Below are 20,746 nucleotides of genomic sequence, written 5' to 3' on the forward strand. Positions count from 1 at the left end.
CTCTCCTGGAAGATGAATATTATTAAATCCATTTTACAGATGAAGAAATGAGTCTCGGGTAAATAAATTGATCCAGGTCATGTAACTAGTAGAGCCAGGACTTGAACCCAGGTTTGGGGGCCTCTAAGATTCTTCCATGGGCCACATCACACACTGCCTCCCAGGGTGGAGGGTTTTGCCATTGAGAAGGCATGCTGGGGGCAAGCCCAGACCCGACCTGGGCCTCTACTTTGCTGTCCCTTTTTTTTTTTTTTTTTTGATAGAGACACAGTGAGAGAGGAAACACAAGCAGGGGGAGTGGGAGAGGGAGAAGCAGGCTTCCCGCCGAGCAGGGAGCCCAATATGGGGCTTGATCCCAGGACCCTGGGATCATGACCTGAGCCGAAGGCAGACGCTCAACCGACTGAGCCACCCAGGTGCCCCAACTTTGCTGTCCCTTTTTCACCTTTTTTAAAGAAGGTGGTCTCAAATGTTGAGAGTTGAGTACATTTTTTCACAAACAATTCCACAAACAGTCTCAAACAAATATCACTCCCCGCCCCCCATAAAAAAGGAGCAGACGGTAAGGTTGACAACAGTTGCAAAATCTTAAAGGCAGCTACAACTTGAGTGCGCTCTCCAATGACAGGTGTAACATGACAGTTGCTAATTAGACTGCTGGGAATGACCTTGCAGAACCAGGCATCCACGTTTCAACGAAAGTGGGCTCCTCCCCACCTTGCCCGAGGTTAGGGGGGCCAGCAGATCCCATTAAGGAGGCTCAAAGGGTACGTGCTTTGTCCTCGTTGAGCTATGGGGTTCAGTGTCTTTCCTTTAGATTGTTATGTGGCTTTGTCGAATTAAAACCCATGTCCATGGATTCCCAAATCCAATCTCAAAATAGGAACAGAGGTTGCAAGCAGGGATGAAGTGCGTTTTTAAGACTGTTTATGTCAGCTCTTGTACTGATTCTGTAATAAACTAACCATATCGAGGAGGCTTGGTTCTGCAAACTCTTCCCAACCTGACACCATCTCCTTCCCCTTCGTCAGCCCCACAGTGAAGAAGCTTGGAGTTTAAATCCAGACAAGTGACCAGCTCTGCAAAGCCGTAGAGATGGCCTGTCCCTGGCAGTTCTTGTTCAAGGCCAGATCCTACCGGTTCGACTTGACCAAGGAAACAGACATCAACAACAATGTGGGGAAAGCCAGCCAGGTCCCCTCCAGGTAAGCTTTGGCCTGCCGCCACCAACCGCTCATCTCCCCCGGGCTCCCCTTCCCTGCTCTGCGCCGCCAGCTCAGAATTCCTCTCCCTGACTCTGGCTTCTCACTGGAGATCTGTTCTCGCCAGTGGCTTCTTGGATGTCCCTGTTGGAATTTAGCACAGCCACTGTTTTGTGGACACCTCGTTGCACCTGATACTATGTGAAGAAGGAAGGGACATGGCGGAGTCCTGCCCCTCGAGGATTCTGGAGTCTCTGGGGGAAGAAGACAGGAAGGGAATACGGAATATCTGACCTGAGAATGGGAGGCAGTGGGGCTCAGTGGTTAGAACCAGGGCAGCCTCCTGGCTGATGTTCGTTCGGATTCACTGGTGTGTATGCCTCATGAATGGTTCAATATTTTGAGTATCAACCTGGTGTAGAGTACCAGGATGTTAGGCAAGTCTTGTGCCAGGCTGCACGAGCTGGCCCTGGGCTGTCTCTCACCAGCTGTGTGACCTAGGGCAACTTAACCTCCCTGATGCTCAGACATAGTATGAGGACACCCATGGGACCCGCCCCATAGTATGTTGAGGATGAAACGAGACTGTGCATAGAGAGTACTTAGCAGAGTTGCCCATACATAGCATAAATCAATTAATGTTAGGGTCATTATCATTGACCGGGCGCCCCGAGTTACTGAGTAACTCCGTGCCAAGATTATATGGGGCACTTCACCTGCATTGCATCTCACCTGATCCCCACAGCGGCTCTGTGAAGTGTGAGTTATTGTCTCATTTTACAGATGAGGAAATAGAAGCCCTTAGAGGGGAGTGACTTCCCCAAGGTCACATGACTGGTCATTGATTTCCTCACGCACGCCCCCACCCGCCCCCAGTCAATCTGCAATAACACGATCCTATAAATCAGAACAAAGCCCCAGTCTGCACAGGACTGCCCCACAGCCCCAGAAAGCTTTCCCGTGGACTCCGGTGGGCAGCAGGGCCACCCTGAGCGCACCTGCCAGAGGCTGCAGAAAAGCAGCAAGTTTAAGAGCAGGGGCTTGGAGATAAGCAGGTGGCTTTGCCACTTATTAGTCCTGTGGCCTTTGGCAAGTCCCCTAGCCGCCGAGCCTCGGTTTCCTCATCTGCAAGAAGGGGGCAGGAAGGCCTATTTCCTGGGGTCATGGTAAAAATTCAATGAGTTTTCACATGTAAACAACTTCACCCCGTGCCTGGCAGAGAGGAAATGCTCCATAAATGGCATCGGCAGCAGCTGTCACTGCTCTTGCTGAGGTCAGTGAGGACGAGCCTGAGCAATGTTAAACAGGTTCCCCTCCAGGGCTTCCCAGAAGTGAGGTGGGCTCGGTGGGCCTGAAGAGAGGGTAGAATGTGGGGCAGAGGGATGAAGACAAGTAGCAAAGACATTCCAGGAAGGGGGCGGGGGGGGGGGTGGCAAACCCTCAGAGACAGAAGCAAGCATGACTGTGCTTGGGGGGCCGCCATAGGAGAGGCGAGGCAGGGAGCCACTGCAGATTCTTGAGCAAGGCAGTCCCCGTGTGGGTGTGGCTGGACCTGGAGGAGGGCATTCTGGAAACCAGGCAGTCTGAGCTGTGGCGGCCACGAGACCGAGAGGTGAGAGCGCAGGGCTGGAGAGCCTCTAGGTGTCCTCCTGGTGCTTCAGGCGAACGGGGCAGACTTCCTTACTCCTCCCACGGTCTCAGGAGGTCACCAAATCATGCGTCCTTTCCTTCTCTTCACTTCCCGGCTGCAGCCCCTCACACTGGCTCTGACCTCTCTTACTCCACCTTGACTTCTAGCAAGCCATGCTCCTGCTCTAGAGTATGCAGTGGCTCCCCATGGCCTGTCACCACATTGAGACTTGACTGTGGCATTCTGTATGATCACCCCTCCCAGATGGGAAGGGGGGCATCCCACCTGCCCATTTCCCCAGTGCCCATACATAGCACATTCCTCCCTCCACTCATCCAGAACCACTCGGCCCACCCCACCCCCCATCTTTTGAGATCACCCTGAATCCCCCTGGCCTACAGCCTTGAGCCCTGAATCCCACACCTTCCACCAGCACTGACAGTTATTCCTGACTTGTGGTTTTGGACCATTCAGGAAACCTGAGCTGTAGGTTGACTTGAGGCAAACTAGCTGACTCATCTTCTTAAGCTGGGGTGAGCTGGTGGGAGGACTCACACAGGTTTTAGAGGCGCTGGAGAGAAAACATCGCGCCTTAATTCATTTATCTCTCCTAACAGTTCATGAGGAAGGAGTTTTTGTTATTCTCTTACCATAGCCATGAGGACACTGGAGCCTAGAAGATTTAAGTAATTTTTAAGATCTCACAGTTGGCAAAGTGACAGAGCCAGGAGGAGCCAAACCCAGCAGTCTGGCTTATAACCACCACACCAAGCTGCCACTTCATGGTCCTGGGCACGTCTCAGCCCATGAACAATTATTTGCCGAGGGCTACTTACCTGGCATGGTGCTGGGGGTTTTAGAGATGGCGGTGAAGCCCTTCTGTTTAGCAATTAAACAAACAATAAGTTGAGTCATTTACTAGCTGCATACACAGCAGCTAAAAATAACAAGGCTTATAAAGTCCTTATTATGGTGTCAGTGTTGAGGCAGAGGAACTATTACTTCCCTTACTTTACAAGGTTGAGGGACTTACTTACTCAAGCTCGGCACCTGGGAAGTGGTAGAGTTGAGATTTGAACCAAGTCCAAAATAGTAACCTCTACACTCAGCGGGCTCTCCCTGAGGGCCTACTATGGGCTGAGAGAGGGACCAAGAAAAGAGACAGAGTTCCTGCTGTCAGGGAGGGAATGGATGGGGGAATCGGTGCCTTCCTCTGCTTCGGCAGGCGTACAGGCAGAATGGGATGTTAAAAGAGCTTTCTATAGGGGTGCAGAGGTGGGGCAGGCAGAGAGATAGACATGAGGTTAGAAGACAACATGGGTGCACCAGAATCTCTTCTGCCGAGACCACAGGGGGCCTGGCCTGGTGGTAGTGTGGGGAGGAGTGGAACGGGAGAAGGCCTTGGGGAGGAGGGAGGCCCAGCTGGACTGCTATCATACAGTGAGGGGGGTGGGGGTGGGGAGGACGTTCCTGGAAAAGGAAGTAGCAGTACAAAGGGGATTTTATCCTGAAGGCAATGGAGCCAATTAATATATTTTGATTTTAAAAAGGAATTTTCAAATATGTTCAGATGTAATAAGACCAAGAACCTATTATATGTGACTCATGGTTCTCTATTTTATGTAAACAAATGATTAGAAAGTGAGCATGGGGTGTGTGCGTGTGTGCGTGTGTGCGTGCGTGCGTGTGTGCGTGCGTGCGTGTGTGTTTTAGAGACAAAGGCAACTGTGGGAACACCCAGGTGAAGATACATGGCATTCTGAACAAGGTTGAGCTGAGTGTTGCTAGCCAGGCTGCAGTTGGCTCAGAATAAATAGGTACCTACCCTCTTTCATTCCACTTTAATTTGGGTTTGGGATTAAATATAGTGGAGTACATGCAGGAGGGCCGCCTGTACTCTGAGGTTGAGGGCTACTATTCTGTCCCTGCCTGGACCCTAGAAGTTATCCTGCTTCCAATGTTGGGAGCAACTCACAGATGGAGCAAAGTCGGGAGGCACCGTGCCTTTCGAGTAGCAAGGGCCAGGACCCCGGATCCCACCATGTCTCCCACTAAACCTCACCCCCAGCCCTGCGCTTCCTTTGGCTTCCTACCTGGAACCACACAGAAGATGCAGAAGAAAAATAGCACGCCTTGGGGCAGCCCTGTGAGATAAGAGAGCTTGAGCTGTGGCCTGGGGGGCTGCCGTGTGGTCTGGGGCAAGATCCTTAACTTCTCTGGGCCCCCAGCTGCCTTCTCAGTCACGAGGAGACAATACAGAACCGCCTTTTGGACTGGGTTTAGCAAGGGGTGGATGAAATAACAGGAAAGTTGTCTTTCTAAACTCGAAGTATAGTGGGAATCATTATAAACCTTGCTGTTATTTCACGAGGATAAACAAAGCCGAGGCCGGCCGCGGAGGCCGGTGATCTTGGCCCGGAGATGGTCCAGGGACGCCCCAAAGGCCGACCTCCCTGCGGACGCCGACGGGTGTAGAGGGCCGGGGGACGCAGCCCGGAAAGCGGAGGCGCGGGGCGACCGTCGGGCCCCGGGGCCAGGCGCAGGGTGAAGCCCGGGGTGGGGCCGCTCCCCCGGTTCGCTCCGCCCCGGGGCGGGGGCTGCGGGGTCCCGCGGCGATAAAGGGGCCGGGGCGGCGCGGGGAGGGGCGCCCTGGGAGCTGCGCCCGCGCCGGGGCCATGCGCGAGGGGCTGGGCGCTGCGTGCGAGGCCGTCCGGCCCCGGCTCTGCCGGCTCCTGCGCAGGATCCTGCGGCCGCAGCCCGTCTGCGGCGCCCGCCGAGCCAGGTACTCCCGCCGGGCCGGGGCCGCCCTGGGAGGGTGGCGGGCGGCTCCGCGCCGGGACCGGGCTCGAACCCCCGGGCGCGCGGCACTGACCCGCTGCGAGTCTCGGGTTTCCGTCCAAGTATGAGGGATGGGAGGATTCCGATGCGGATTTCCTTAAATCAAGTGTTTTCCTCGTTTAGAACGCATCAGAGGTCTCAGTTCAGTAGCCACAAACGACCCAGGGAAGGCCCGCGTGCTCCCAGGAGAGGCGTCTATGCGGGCAGGAGTAGGAATCGGGGATGTTTCAGCACTGGGGCTGCTGCACGCTTTAGGACAGATAGGATTAAGAGAGCAGAGAGGTTCTTGTTTTACGAATTAGACCCATTTCCCAGAGCGCCCCCCTCCCCGTGTATGCAGTGGCGGTGGTCAGGAGTGGGAACTGCAAGGGAAGTCAGGACCCCCGTTACCACAAACAAGCCACAGACCGCAGCTCCGACCTCAGCCATCCTCAGTCACTCCGAGGCTTGTGGATAGTTGCTGGGTCTAAGCACCACACTCCAGCACTCTTTCTGATGGAAGGTTCTTAAGGGTCCACTGCTCCCACGAAGGAACACACAGGGCTGAGCATAGCTGTGGGTTTAGCCAAATGGCAGTAATTGGGCGACAAGTATCCAGATCCTTAGTATGCTCACCTGGCTTCCAGCTCCCCCGTCTCTCAGCAGCTAGCCCAAAGAAATTAGCTACCTGGGGGAGAAGGGGACTGTGCATAGCTTTGTTTATTCGCTTTTCAAATTAAAAAAAAAAAAAAAAAAGATTCCTAATAATGAAGGAATGCATGGTCATAGTTAAAGTTGGAAAATGCAGAAACCTATAAAGGAGAATTCAGATCGCCCATGCTGTCATCATTTAATGCTGGTCACTGTTAATATTTACTGGCATCTCCCCCAGGTGTTTTTCTATGCTTGCACACGCGCGTGCACGCACACACACGGCATCAGACCATGTACACAGTTTGAGGCATTATTTATAATAGTGGAGAAACTGGACACAACCTAAATATGCAGCCATAGGCAATGGGTTCAGGCGGACTGTGGACCCTCTGTAGAGTGGATTTTCAGGTAGCTTTTTAATATTTGCGGGCAGTAGTTATGTGAAGTGTGCAGACAGTGTTTCTCCATCTAAACGTTACTGTGTACCAGTACGCTTCTCAAATTCTCCAGTCCTGTGGCCACGGTAAGTAAAAGGAAGCAAGAACAAGCATTGTGGATGTGGGGGTGAGGGGTGAAGGCAAAAGATCAAGAGCAGCGAGGCACTGCCTCACTGAGGACCCCAGCCTCAAAGCATCTTCCGATTTAAGGAGCGCCGTGATGATCGCTCAGCCATGATGTACCTGTTCTGACTGTGCAGACGCCCCTATTTTGGCTTTTTTCTGGCGGGGCCCCCAGTTCGGACCAGCGGGGTGATGGCAGATGGTCACACGGAAGGTCCTTCACAAGGCTGTTGAATCCCTCCGTTCAGATAGACGTTGCTTTCTGATACATATTTACATTCTCTTCAAGAGACACTATCTCTTTATAGTTATAAATCATGTAGTGCTATTAAAGTATGTAGTTAATTATATAATGTTAATTTAAATATGTAGTCATTACTTTTCCCAATAATTAAAGTAATACATGCTCATTCTTCACATTCTAACACATTACAAATATGTATAAAGTGGAAAATGAGAGGGCGCCCGGGTGGCTCAGTCAGTTAAGCGTCTGCCGTCGGCTCAGGTCATGATCCCAGGGTCCTGGAATTGAGCCCCGCATCGGGCTCCCTGCTCGGCGGGGGGCCTGCTTCTCCTTCTCCCACTCCCCCCCCCACTCGTTCTCTCTCTCTCTGTCAAATAAATAAATAAAATATTTTAAAAATAAAATAAATATAAGCAACATATTTTTTAAAAGAGTCCTTGACTTCCAGATATCCTTACTGAGATATTTTTGAATGACATGATGTTTCAGATTTGCTTTGAAATGATAGCAGACGCTGGGAGAGTAGCGTTCAAATGAGATTGGCAATTGGGTGGGGTTGAATCTGAGTGAAGGGCCCATGGGGATTTACTCGTGTATGCTTAACATTTACTGTAAATAATAACAATTTAGAATAAATAAATAAACCAAGATAAATCAGGGGCTTTACATAAAAAGCCCAAGTCCCCCCAGACAAGTGGGTAGTGGGCAGTGCTGCTGGCCTGGGAGGGCAGGGTTGAAGGATCCATTCTCTGTGTACCCAGTCTCTTCCCACATTTGTACTTGGCTTTTGAGGGGGGCATCTTCCCAGAGCTTCTGTGGATCACCGTTTGGGCAGCTAGCTCTGGCTTAGCTCCCCGCTTTGTAGGGGGAAGGCAAGAGAAGAGGAGGAGGAGGGAGGGTGATGATGGTGGGGAGATTGGGTCTGACTGGCTGCATCCCCCACCACATACACACATCCTCCTGACTAGCAGCTGAGAAATTCACTCCCACCCTCTGAGCCTCAGTTCCCCCACCCATCATATGGGGGCTTGGCAGGCGGGGCTCCAAGATCCCTCTCTGCCCTTAGATACTCTAACTCATGCTGGTTGTTTCCTTTTACAGTCTAGTGATACAGGATGACCCCAAGTGTCATGGCCTCGGCAAGCACCGGAATGAGTCCCCCCAGTCCCTCACAGGGACGGTCAAGGTCAGTGAGTCACACGGGTGTGGGAAGCCCCTTCCTCCCTCGCCCAGGCAGATGTAGGCTGAGCAGCCTGGTGGGGACCCCCAGGGGCACAGGTAGGGGTGAGGAAGGGCCTCGGGAGAGTGGGATGATCCATGGTGAGCAGGAATAGTGGCCTCCGTGGTGCTGCAGCCCCTGGATCGCTTGCCGGTGTGGGCCGGCCATTCATGGAGCCGGGGTGGGACACCCCAACGTAATCCTGGACTCAGCAGCTGAGCCCCAGTCCCAGCCCCCAGCCTCTAGCCCCCAGGTTCCATCTTTCCTAAGAGCTTTGGACCTTAGCGTTCCAGAGAAGTGGACAGAGAAATGGGTGGGAGGTGGGATAGAAGATGGTTTCCATAATCTTAAATAACTCCAGGGAAAGCAGTGGTATCTTCTTCCTTGTCCTGATTTCTGTTCTCTGTAGTACTGGCTGTGACGATAGTCCCCCTTGCGTCTAACCTCAGTCCCTCCTGTTGCAATTCTACTGAGGGAGCATTTGGCAGGGTCTTGGGTGAGGAGAGAAGCCTGGCCCGCGGCCCAGGCACCTGGAGCTCTTAGCAGGCCCAGGCCCAGGTGTCCAGGCTGCCGGGAAAGGAGGAGGGACACAGAGCCACATCCTGACCTGGGTCCCCGCCCATAGCCCCCCACTCCAAGCCAAAATAGGGCCCAGAGGAGACCTGTGGGGCCCCAGGGTGGAGGCATTGTAAATCCTTGGTGTTTTCCCCCTCTTAGACGTCTCCAGAATCCCTGATCAAGCTGGATGTGCCCCCATCGGCCTGCCCGCGACATGTGAGGATCAAAAACTGGGGCAGCGGGATGACCTTCCAAGACACACTTCACCACAAGGCCAAAGGGGTGAGAAGTCTGTGGCTCAGGGAGAACCACCTTTGTCCCAAGCTGGGGAAGCCATTCGGGCCTTTAGTAGATCAAATGATGTCGCCCTGGGCAAACCAGACAGTGATCTGCTTGGGCACAGGGTGCTGGGAACAGAGGCCAGTGGTCCGCACAAATAACAGAAGGATGTAGATGATGTCAGCCCCCTGGTAGTCCCCTGATGGTTGCTGGATAGTCCAGGAGATGGGATAAAGGATCACAGGAAGAAATTCAGTCTTTTTTAGAGAGACCGCATAGTAACAGGGAGAATTTTTTTTTCTTTTTCTTTCTTTCTTCTTTTTTTTTTTTTTTAAAGATTTTATATATTTATTAGAGAGAGAGAGCATGCATGCACAAGCAGGGGGAGCAGCAGAGGGAGAGAGAGAAGTAGGCTCCCCACTGAGCAGGGAGCCCGATGCGGAGCTTGATCCCAGGACTCTGGGATCATGACCTGAGCCGAAGGCAGATGCTTAACCGACTGAGCCACCCAGGCGCCCCCAGGGAGAATTTTCTAACAGAACTGTCCAAAGGTGGACTGAGCTACATCAGGAGATAGCGAACTCCCTGTCACTAGAAGGATTCAAGTGCTATTTGATAGGGAAATTGGAGAGGAGTTCAAGCAGCTAGTGAGTAGTTGGAGTAAGTGTCCTTCAAGGCTCCTTCTCCTAAGTGTCTTATTCTAACTATAGAAAGCATTCGGATTGTAAAGTAGAAAGGAATTGAAAATTTCAAGACCTTGAAAGCGGAAGGATTTCCCATACTTTCTAAAAATTACCACAGTTAACATTTGGGTGTACTTCCTTCCAGCATTTTTTCTGTGCCATTCCTCTGACTTTAGGATTTGTATCCTCTCCTTTCGGTTCATTTTGGCTGAATACCAAAAGTGTGTTCCCAGGAGCCACATCAGCCTCTTTAAATGAGAAGGTAGTTGAGATATTCCCAGAGATCAAGCTGTTGACTTGGCCCTGTGTCTGAGTCTGGTCGGGGAGCAGAGTCAGAGACTGAGCCCAAGGTGGTGGGAATAACCCTGGCTCATACCCACTTGGGGCAGCCAGTAGAGGAAAGGAGATGTGCATGGTGAGAAAGCTTGGTGGACCCCAAGGAGGAGGGGCCACAGGGGTGGAGAGGGGCAGCAGGGAGCTGGAACAGCTGGAGTGGAAGGAGGTGGCTAGGAGAGCTGGCCCAGAAGGAGGACCCCCGTCAACACCTTCCTGAGGGGTCCAGCAGCCCCCTCACCTCCTGTCTCTCTCTTCCCAGTATCTTGCTTGCAAGTCCAAGTCTTGTCTGGGAGCCATCATGAACCCCAAAAGTTTGACCAGAGGACCCAGGGACAAGCCTACCCCCCCAGATGAGCTCCTACCTCAAGCTATTGAATTTGTCAACCACTATTACAGCTCCTTCAAAGAGTAAGTCTCACTTGGGCTGGATCTCTACGGCCCCCTTTCCCCAAGCTCTTCGGTGTCCCGTCATTTCCCTCTGACCCCAGGCCCTTTCCCTTCCCAGATTGACAATGGAGCCAGGGCTCAAGCACAGTTTTCCAAGGGGAAAGACCCCAGAGTCAGTTCTCATAATCGTAAGAAAAAGAGGCATAGCAATAGTGGTTAAAAGTGTGGGCCAGGAGTGTAGCTGTTTGACTTTGAATCCTGGCTGCACCAGTAACCAGCTCTGTATCCTTGGGGAATCTGCTCACCCTCTCTGCACCTCAACTTCCTCATCTGTAAAAATGGAGTGAGAATAGAACCTGGCTTAGAACAGCGTCTTAGCACTGAGTAACCTTGACAATGAGCTGATACGTACCCTTTCATTATGAAATGTTTGAAAGAGAAAGGACTTCGGGGACCACCTGGTCAAACCCTCCTCCATCAAGGGTGAATAGGGAAGCCCAGTCCCAGCTAGAATCCATGCCGTCTGACTTGGAGAGGGCAGGTCATGCTCTTTGCACTGAACTCTGTGGGGTTCTATATTCCTGGGTTTCATAAAATATATGATTATTAATGGCATGGGTGCCACTGATTTCAACCCTGGCTGTGCATAGAGTCACTTGAGGACTTTGCAAAATGCTGATGCCAGGGTACCCTGGGCCAAGGGCATCAGGATCTCAAGAAGTGTGGAGGGGGCAGGGCTCTGTGTTCCCTAAAATCTCCTCTGGCGACTCTAATATAGAGCTGGGTTGAGTAACCTGTTGGGACTTGGCTGCCCTACGTGCTATGTAACCACAACCTCTGTAGGAGTGCTTTGTGGCTAGGAGGTTCAAGATCCTTGGGCTGTCAGCTCTGTCAATGACTAATGAGCCTTTCAGGGTCTGGGAATTCTCCGGATGGGCCTCACTGGGCCACGGGATCAATACTGACATTCACTGGGCACTAAGCATGTTCTGGGCCCTGCATAAGTGCTTTGCGAGCAATGCTCACCACAACTCTATGAAAGAAGTATCATTAGGATCCTCCCCATTTTACAGACACCTGTAGGAACTCCCCCGTTTTACAGGAACTGAAGCCCACGGATGAAGTAATTTGCTTGAAGTCAGAAGTTTGGGAGTCCCACAGCTGGGATTTGAACCCAGGCAGTTCGGCACCAGAGCCCCTGCTTTTAACCTGTGTTCTAGCATCCAGCTTTTTGACCTTGAAGGTTCCAACTTCAAGCTGGACCTGGGAGGTCCTGCTGGCATTTGGAAGGCACTGGGTGGGTGTTAGCCCGGGGAAGCCACTGACTTGCTCTTGGTGGTGTTCAAACCCACTTGTTTCTCACAGATGGAAGGGCCGTTTCTCAGTCCCAAGTCCAAACCTTGAACCCGTCAAGAGGTCCTGGGGGGTGTGAGTGACAAATGGCCGTCCATCCCCACGATCACACAGAGTTGCAGACGGCTGGCGGGTTCGGTCTTTAGCGAAAGAAGGAGTGTATAGTTAGAAACTGTAACTTGCTGAATGTTCTGTTCAGATCCGTTCACTGATGCCAAAAGCTACACTCTTTTTCCAGAACTCATAGGCATTATAGCATCTGTAGTGCCTCGGAAGTACGACTCTATGAAAATAGTGGTAAAATATAAAACTCTAAAGGAAAATTGGGGGGAAGTGTGAAGAAGAACCCTTTCCTACATAGTCACATATTAACACCAGGGAGTGGGCTCAAGGTATCCGTGTTCTGGTGATTACTACGGTGTCTGTGCTCGGACTCAGACTGGGGAGTCTTGCTAGAAGTTTGTGGGGTGGGGGGAGGGCTCCCAGTGTGGCAGCCACAACCTCACCCAGCAGGTCCTTATGCCAGGAGTGTCCTTGCAGATAAAGAGCCCCAAATGTTTGGTCTCTGAGCTTTTTTCTTTTCTTTTCTTTTCTTTTTTAAAGATTATCTATTTATTTATTTGACAGAGAGAGACAGCGAGAGAGGGAACACAAGCAGGGGGAGTGGGAGAGGAAGAAGCAGGCTTCCCGCCAAGCAGGGAGCCTGATGCAGGGCTTGATCCCAGGACCCTGGGACCATGATCTGAGCCAAAGGCAGATGCTTAACGACTGAGCCACCCAGGCGCCCCTGAGCTTTTTTCTTTAATCAAGGAAGAGCTGTCAAGACACTCTTCGTCCATAGAAAGGCCATTCTGTTCGGAGTTGTCCACTCTCCTTAATCAGGAATTCATTCCTTACATAGTGTTGTTTGTTGCCATTTCAAATTGTCTTTGATGTTGATTGGAAATTTCAAGGTTGCTCTGTGTGTGTGTGTGTGTGTGTGTGTGTGTGTGTGTTTCAAAGCCTCTCTGACTGAATCCCTCCCTGGGGGATATTTTTGCAGCCTGGGAGGGGTGAGGAGGAAGAGTTTAGAAATCTCCCCTGGGAGTGCTGGCTGAGCAGGGCAGAGGTTGAGAAAAAGCACGCTCAAGAGGGGTCTGCGAGGTTGGACCATGCTGTGGAGGGCTCCTTCCTGAGTAGGCCCTGGGGCCCTGCAGGCTGGGTCCTGAACGCCCATCCCAGTTCAGAGAGGCGTGGGCCGGCCCTCAACATCTCTGCGCTTGCAATCCCCCCTAGGGTGGAGGGTGGAAGGTTAAGAGCTGGGCTTGGCATCGGGGCACCGTGAATCTTGAGTCCTACCTGCTCTTTATCACACTTATGTTCCTGGGCCGGTACTTAACCTACCAGAGCCTTCATACCCCAGACTATAAAATGGACACAAAAGCGCCGCCCTCACAGACTCAGTGAGACCCTGACTGTGAGTGGCGTCGCCCAGTACCTGGCTCAGAATGGGTACTCAGTACACGGGAGCTGGCATGGGGGGGACTGCTCATCTCTGGACCATGGGATGGTGGCCAGAAGGCAGCACATGGCTGTGACTTGACTTGATGGGTCTTTCTCTAGTCTTTCAAGTGTCTGAGGATTGCACTCCTTGCAGATGCTTGCCAAGCTGAGATGAATAGGATTGGAGAAAAAGCACCTGGAAACAAGGGTGCCAACAGGATCAGGACCGGCTAGGTAACTGGCAGGAGTCAGTGGAGAGATGAAAATGTGGGCTCCCTGTTCAAAAATGATGAAGAATTTCAAGAATTTCAAGACAGGGACAGGAGAGCATTAAGCCAAGCCTGGAGCCCTTCTGAGTTTGGGGCTGGGGTCCCACACCTGTGAGGCCGGCCCCAGAGGGGTCTGGTTCTCTATCAGGGACATCTTGCCCTCCTGGTAGCGGAGCTCAGTTCCTGCTTCTGTGCACTGAATGAATCCCCATCTAAGGCCATCTCATTGTTGATCTTCCTGCTGTCTTCCTGTCCCCCAGGGCAAAAATAGAGGAACATCTGGCCAGGGTGGAAGCGGTAACAAAGGAGATAGAAACAACAGGAACCTATCTGCTGACGGCGGATGAGCTCATCTTTGCTACCAAGCAGGCCTGGCGCAACGCCCCCCGCTGCATCGGGAGGATCCAGTGGTCCAACCTGCAGGTGGCCTTCCTTAGACCCTGGCAGGGAAGGAAATGGGGGGGCGGGCAGGCCCTGAGCAGGTGGCTCTGAGCAGTCGGGAGGGACTCCCCAGTTTTCTCTTCATGTTCATGACCATGAGATGGGGATTCGTAGGGCTCCCCCAGGAAGTCTAGAATCTGATTTCAGCACAGGATTTCTAGCAGGTCTTTTGTCTCACATTAAACACAGACATAAAACCGAACCTGTTGAGACCCTGGTGCCTCAAGAGAGGACTGTTTGAATCCTTGGCTCCTAGGAAACACTGTCTTTATCCTAGCCTTCTAGGCAGCTTTACCTTGGGGGATCATTCATTGCTGGATAATATGGAAATCGCTGGGACAGGGAAGTTGATGAGAAATGCCACTGAAACCAACATGGGCTGAAAGAAAATGTGCCGGGAGCCTGGTGTAAAATATGCTGATGTTGTAGAGACACTAGGTTAGGGCTGTGGGAATCCCCACTCACATGCTCGAAAGTCAGGTTTTCTTGGGATTTGGGTTTTGATAGGGCTTTCCAAGAGGGGTTGCCTGGGCTCCCGCAGGACAGCAGGAGAAAGGCTGGACGGGGGAGACCTGAGACGGGAGGTGTCGATGCAGAGAAGAGAAGAGAACGCTCTCCTCTGCTTGGAGTTTGGGTGGTGGGCGACGTTCAGGTCACTCCCCCGGTCCCTCATAACTTAGCTTCTGATCAACCCTGGGACCTCTGTCCTCACGGTCCTTGATGGTCTGGGCTGGGTGGGGTGTGTGCAGGTCTTTGATGCCCGGAGCTGTTCCACTGCCAAGGAAATGTTCGAGCACATCTGCAGACACCTGCGTTATGCCACCAACAACGGCAACATCAGGTGAGTGCACCTTTCCCGGGGCTGCCGCTGGGGCCCACCCTGCCCCGGAGTCTGAGCCAAAGGACGCAGATGGGTTTAGGGGAGGCTTCCCCAGGAGAAGCCAGGGAGAAAGAGAAAGGAGAAAGAAACAAGCTTCTTCGGCAAGCCTCCATGAGCTTAGCCCCTCTTCCTAGTCCATGTCCTTGGTTTCCTTCTGACTTGGAACCATTTGGAGGGGATGGGGGATCTTTAAGAAGCAACATCTTCATTGCTCAAGGTCAGGCTCCCCGCTTTTTAGAAGGGATGAGAGGTTAGTTTTGCAGCTCAAGGCTCCAATGTGTCATTTTTCTTAGAACTGGGAGAGTCACTGCTCATCAGTACCCACCCGCGCCCCAAACCTTACCTTCTTCTACCCCCAACCAAAGAGGTCAAGGCTGATAGGACTGAACAACCCATTCTGTCATTCATTCATTTTTCTGTTCAGCAAAGAGCGCCCATATAATGGGGACCCAACCCATGATTGGCATGGCAGTGGGGTGGGGCCAATACAGAGGTGACTAAGACCTAGGACCCTGCTCCAGCCCACTGTGAACCTATGCCTGGCTCTAGACAAGCATCCGGCTAACTGGACTGCATGAGAGAAAGGTGCAGCGAGGGAAAAGGCTGGGACAGCTAACCCTGCCCGAGGGATGGGGAATGTTCCTGGAAGGGGTGGTCCCTGTATTGGTCTCAAAGGAAGAGGAGGCGCCAGAAGGAGAAGGAGAGAGAGAGGGTATGTCAGGAAGGGAGGCAAGGTTACACTGAGGCCAGTGAGAGCCTGGCATGTTGTGTTGCTGTAGGAGTTTGGTTCAGTTAGCTCAGGTGCAGGGGGATGGGGAGCGGGAAGACAGGGGGCAGAGGGGGACCTGGGGAGGCTGCTGGGAGCCCCTACCGAAGCCGAGGAGTAAATGGCACTGTCCTTGTCTTGGGAAGGTCGGCCATCACTGTGTTCCCCCAGCGGAGCGATGGGAAGCATGACTTCCGGGTCTGGAATGCTCAGCTCATCCGGTATGCCGGCTACCAGATGCCGGACGGCACCATCCTGGGGGACCCTGCCAGCGTGGAGTTCACTCAGGTACGGGATCCAGCCTTGGTGGCTGACAGAGTGGAGCCAGAGGGGTCAGGGGCCTGGGTCAGTGGACTCATCTGGGCCCGTCTTGCCCGCAGCTGTGCATCGACCTGGGCTGGAAGCCCAAGTACGGCCGCTTCGACGTGGTGCCCCTGGTGCTACAGGCGGATGGCCAGGACCCCGAGTTCTTCGAAATTCCGCCTGACCTTGTGCTCGAGGTGCCCATGGAACATCCCAAGTAAGCAGGCGGCGGTGCTGGGCTGTGTGTCAGCGTGCGTGCTCCATCCTTCCTGGGGGAGATCTCGGTCCTCAGGCCCCTCCCTGCCCGCAAAGCCCAGCCAGCAGCAGGCGGTGTGCAAAGGGGCTGGCTCTCAAGGCTTGCCCTGTCGACGCTTGCACAGCAACCCCGGACTTGGGTCTTGGGCCTCAGACTTAGGAGGATATGTTGATGATGAGGGGGAAGCAGAGGCTTAGACAGATGGGGCCCTAGGAACTTGGAAAGCAGTGACCTTGGGAGAGGAACCCTCAAAAGGCTCTATCGTTCTCACACTGAGCAGCCCAGGCCTCTTGTCTTCCTGCCAACTCTCTCAGCTACCCCTCTTCGTACTGTGGTGAAACTATAGGGCCATAGTGACTTCTGGAGCTCATCTGGTTCAGCCTCTGCTCTGGGCAGCAATCATCATCACAAAAACTCCTTATATTCCTTATATTGAGACTCACTGTGTAGCAGGCACTGAGCTGGACTCTTCTTTTTGTCCCTTGCGTACGCTGAACTCAATCCCACCTCAGGGCCTTTGCATTCGCTGTTCCCTCTGCCTGACATGCCTTTTCCTCGGAAATTTAAAGGATTCATTTCTTCTTGACAATGAAGTATTTCCTGAATGTCACCCCCTCTGAGAAGCCTATCCTGAACACTCAATCTAGAGCAGATACTCTCACCTTCTGTCTACCACATCACCTTGCTATTATTTTTCTATTCATCTGTTCACTTGTTTATAGTCTAGACTCTAGTCTGTAAGCTCCTTGAGAATAGGGATCCTGCCTTTCTTGTTCAGCTATATATCCCTAACACCTGAAGGGTACCTGGCACATAGTAGGTGCTCGATTACAAATATTTCTGGAATAAATGAATTTACAAACGAGTGATAGCATTATCTTTATAGTAAACCCATGAGTTTGGTGCTAGTATCTCTATTTTACTGGTGGGGTTACTGAGGCTCAGAGAGGCTAACTCACATCCCAAGGTCACACAGCTGATAAGCGGTAAAGAAGAACTTGAACCTGGGCTTTCTGACACTAGAGTCCTTAACCGCTGTGTTATGTTGGGTTCTCCGCATTTAGCATGGTGCCTGTCACATGCTTGTTGCTTAACATATCTTTGCATGAACAAGCGGGTAAATGAATGCATAATTAATGAATGATACCTACTGTGCCCTGTTCCCCTCTCCAGGTTGGAGTTGGGAAGGAGTTTTCTTGCTTGACTCTTTTTCTGAAGCCGTTTTTGTCGGTGGGGGTGGAGGGAGAGGGTGGGCAATAACGCAGGCCCCAGTGACCACTGGCTCTGCCTCCCTGCCAGGTATGAGTGGTTCCGTGAGCTGCAGCTGAAGTGGTACGCCCTGCCTGCAGTGGCCAACATGCTGCTCGAGGTGGGTGGCCTCGAGTTCCCAGGGTGCCCCTTCAACGGCTGGTACATGGGCACGGAGATCGGGGTCCGGGACTTCTGTGACGTTCAGCGCTACAATATTCTGGAGGTAACAGGGCCCGGCGGGTGGGGCCAGCTGCAGATGTGGGTCCGTCCAGGGGGTTCGTGAGGACCAACTCACCCCATCACTCTGCCTCTGCAGGAAGTGGGCAGAAGGATGGGCCTGGAAACGCACAAGCTGGCCTCACTCTGGAAGGACCGGGCTGTCATTGAGATCAATGTTGCTGTGCTCCACAGCTTCCAGGTACGTCGTGTTCTGTGAGTCTAGAGACTTTCTGGTCAGAAGGTTATCTGGTCCAACCGCTCATCTCATGCTTGGTTCTCCCCTGACAGCATTGTCCATTTTTTATATGCATCACACTAGTATTGAGCACCTAGTTTGTGCTAGGCGCTGGGGATGCAGACAGATAAGCCCTCCTACTCACACTGGGTCTTCTAGTGTAAACTTGAATGCTTCTAGCAACAGGCAACTCCTTACCTTTCAAGACTTGTCCGTCCCCGAGCTTGAGCACTGAATCCTATTCCCTCTCCATTTCTCAAGGACTTTACTCCTAAAAATTCTGCCCCCCTTCTTCTGTCTCATCAGTGTCTTCCTCTCTGCTGGATCATTTTCAGCAGTGACCAATAGGCTGTAACAGGTCCCATCTCCAAGAAAGAAATGACCAGCTAACCAAATAAGTCCCCCAGCTACTACCTTGTTTTCCTGCTTCCTTTTACAGCTAACCCACTGAAAGATCTCACTCCACATCCTCGTCCTCCAGCCACTCCAGTCAGACTTCTGTCCTCCACCGCTCTTCTGGTCACTCTGGAATTCTTGCTGTTTTCCAAACTCACCAAGATGGTTCCCACCTCAGGGCCTTTGCACTTGCTTTTCCCTCTGCCTAGAACACCCTTCCCACAGATCATCCCATGACCCCCTCCTTCCCTTCATCCAGGTCTCTATGATCGCCTCCTTAGAGTTGCTCTTCCTGACCACACCATGGAAGACGGCACCCTTACCCCACCTCCATCTCATCCCTCTCTCTTCTTCAACTCTGTCTTTATTTTTCTTCATAATTCTTAACTAGCTCCTGACATCACATAGTACATCTACTTCATGCCTTTCTTAGGGCTGGGCCTTGTCGCTTTTATCCACTATTCTGTCTCTAGAGCGTAGAAGAATGTCTGGCCACTGTAGATACGGGAAGAAATATGTATTGAATGAATGAGAGCCCGTGTCCACACGAGCAGGGGCTGCCCTTGTTCTGCTGAGCGACGGTACGCACCCCATGGGCCCGCACACGGGTTAGTACTTGTGTGGGACTAAGCCTTCTGGTCTGTCTGGTGCTCTTACTCATATGAATGCTCCCCTTCCTGTTGGGAAGGAGGCAGAGGATGTGTGAAGATAGTACCGTAGAGGCTGAAACCGTCTCCCCAAAGCTGGCAGATGCCCTGAAAGCCAGACCACTAGGAAGACAGTCCTTTATTCATTCTGCAAAACGTATTGAACATTTTGCATGTGCCGGGCACTAGGCTTGGCCAAGGATGTGAGTGGTGAACAAAATAGACAAACACCCTTTCCTTGTGGAGTGGAGTGGGGAGTTGACATTAAACAAACATTGGTGAATATTTACAATTGCACAGCTTCCCAGGGCTGGTCACCCCATAGGCAGGTGAAGCTTGTGATTGATTGTTGTGCGGGGGTCTGAGGCAGAACAGGAAGAGCCCCCTGGGGATGGCCCAGCTCAGAAGGACCCTGCTGCCCGTGGACCACACATCCTGACTCCTGGGGGCTCTGTGCACCAGTCCTGTCACTGCAGGATGCAGATATGTCCTAGAAAATCTGCTGATCCTCAACTGTCTCTGATCATTGCTGACCACATCCCTCCACTGCTAGAGAGTCTCCAGGACTTCCTCATCACCCTCTTTTAGGATAAACTTCCTCATCTGTAAAAATGGAAATAAATAGTAGGACCTTCCTCACTAGGTTATTGTAAGAATTAAATGAAAATGTATGCACAACACTGAGCTGTGCTCCCTGGTCCCTAGCGGACACTCAGTAGGCCTTAGTCTTACTGTTCTTATTATTTATGATTACCGTCATCAGCTTCTGAGCTTACAGTTGGTCTGGCACCTGCTTGTAGATGTGTAAGATTGAGAAAGACCCGATGAGCCCTCCATCAGCAGGCTGCTCTTGGGCCTCCCGCCTTGGCTGGGGCAGTGTCCACCTCCAGGAATGCCCACGCCCTGCCTAACTCTGCCCATCTCGTAGGACTTACTTCTGCTTATGGGACGCCTGGGTGGCTCAGTCAGTTAAGCATCTGCCTTGGGCTCAGGTCATGATCTCGGGGTCCTGCGATCGAGCCCCATGTTGGGCTCCCTGCTCAGCGGGAGCCTGCGTCTTCCTCTCCCTCTGCCGCTCCCCCTGCTTGTGTTCTCTCTCTCTCTCTCTCTGTCAAATAAATAAATAAAATCTTAAAAAAAAAAAAAAAAGACTTGCCTCCACTTAGAAGTAGCTTCTGGAATCCCCTCCTTCTCCCCCAGGCCTGTGTCTGAGCTCAACCCCCTCCATCCCCCAGCAGCACCTGCACTCTCCTCCGTTATATCTCATAGCAGACCACACGGACAGCCAACTTCCACTGCCTCCCCTCCTTAGAATATAATCTAATGCGGAAAAGGGGCCTTGCGTTCACCTGTGTAATACTGTGCCTGACGCACTGCCCCAGCAGACAGAAGTAAGGATGGCAGCTAACGCTTACTGCGCATGTCCTGTGCTTTCAAGGCTTAGTGAGGTCCAGCAGCTAATAGCTCAAGGTCACACGGCCAATAAGAGGCCACGGTTTGAATCATGACATTAAACAAATGTCTCTTGACTCGATGAGTTGCCCCAGACAGTGAGGGGTGTGGCTGCCTCTGTTAGATCATTCCAGGAAGGCTCAGACCCCTTGGCTTTTAATTTTAGGATGTGGGACATTGTGGTGATTTGTCTTCCGTACACTATGGTTCCCCCCAACACTCAGTCC

The 20,746-nt window shown here is 52.2% G+C and overlaps 1 protein-coding gene across 1 annotated transcript in view; it reads left to right on the forward strand.

Moving 5' to 3' along the window:
• Positions 1 to 964: 964 nt before the first annotated feature.
• The window catches only part of NOS2 (nitric oxide synthase 2), a 36,275-nt gene continuing 16,493 nt past the window's right edge, over positions 965 to 20,746 (forward strand). Inside the window, exons 1-10 of the mRNA XM_036122558.2 lie at positions 965 to 1,205; positions 8,209 to 8,293; positions 9,044 to 9,166; positions 10,442 to 10,590; positions 13,934 to 14,096; positions 14,864 to 14,955; positions 15,907 to 16,048; positions 16,141 to 16,280; positions 17,619 to 17,793; positions 17,887 to 17,988. Coding sequence (XP_035978451.2) covers positions 1,096 to 1,205; positions 8,209 to 8,293; positions 9,044 to 9,166; positions 10,442 to 10,590; positions 13,934 to 14,096; positions 14,864 to 14,955; positions 15,907 to 16,048; positions 16,141 to 16,280; positions 17,619 to 17,793; positions 17,887 to 17,988 — 1,281 coding nt within the window. The 5' untranslated portion in view covers positions 965 to 1,095. The remainder of the gene's footprint in view (positions 1,206 to 8,208; positions 8,294 to 9,043; positions 9,167 to 10,441; positions 10,591 to 13,933; positions 14,097 to 14,863; positions 14,956 to 15,906; positions 16,049 to 16,140; positions 16,281 to 17,618; positions 17,794 to 17,886; positions 17,989 to 20,746) is intronic.

The sequence above is a fragment of the Halichoerus grypus genome, chromosome 2, assembly GCF_964656455.1.
Source record: "Halichoerus grypus chromosome 2, mHalGry1.hap1.1, whole genome shotgun sequence".
Taxonomy (NCBI): domain Eukaryota; kingdom Metazoa; phylum Chordata; class Mammalia; order Carnivora; family Phocidae; genus Halichoerus; species Halichoerus grypus.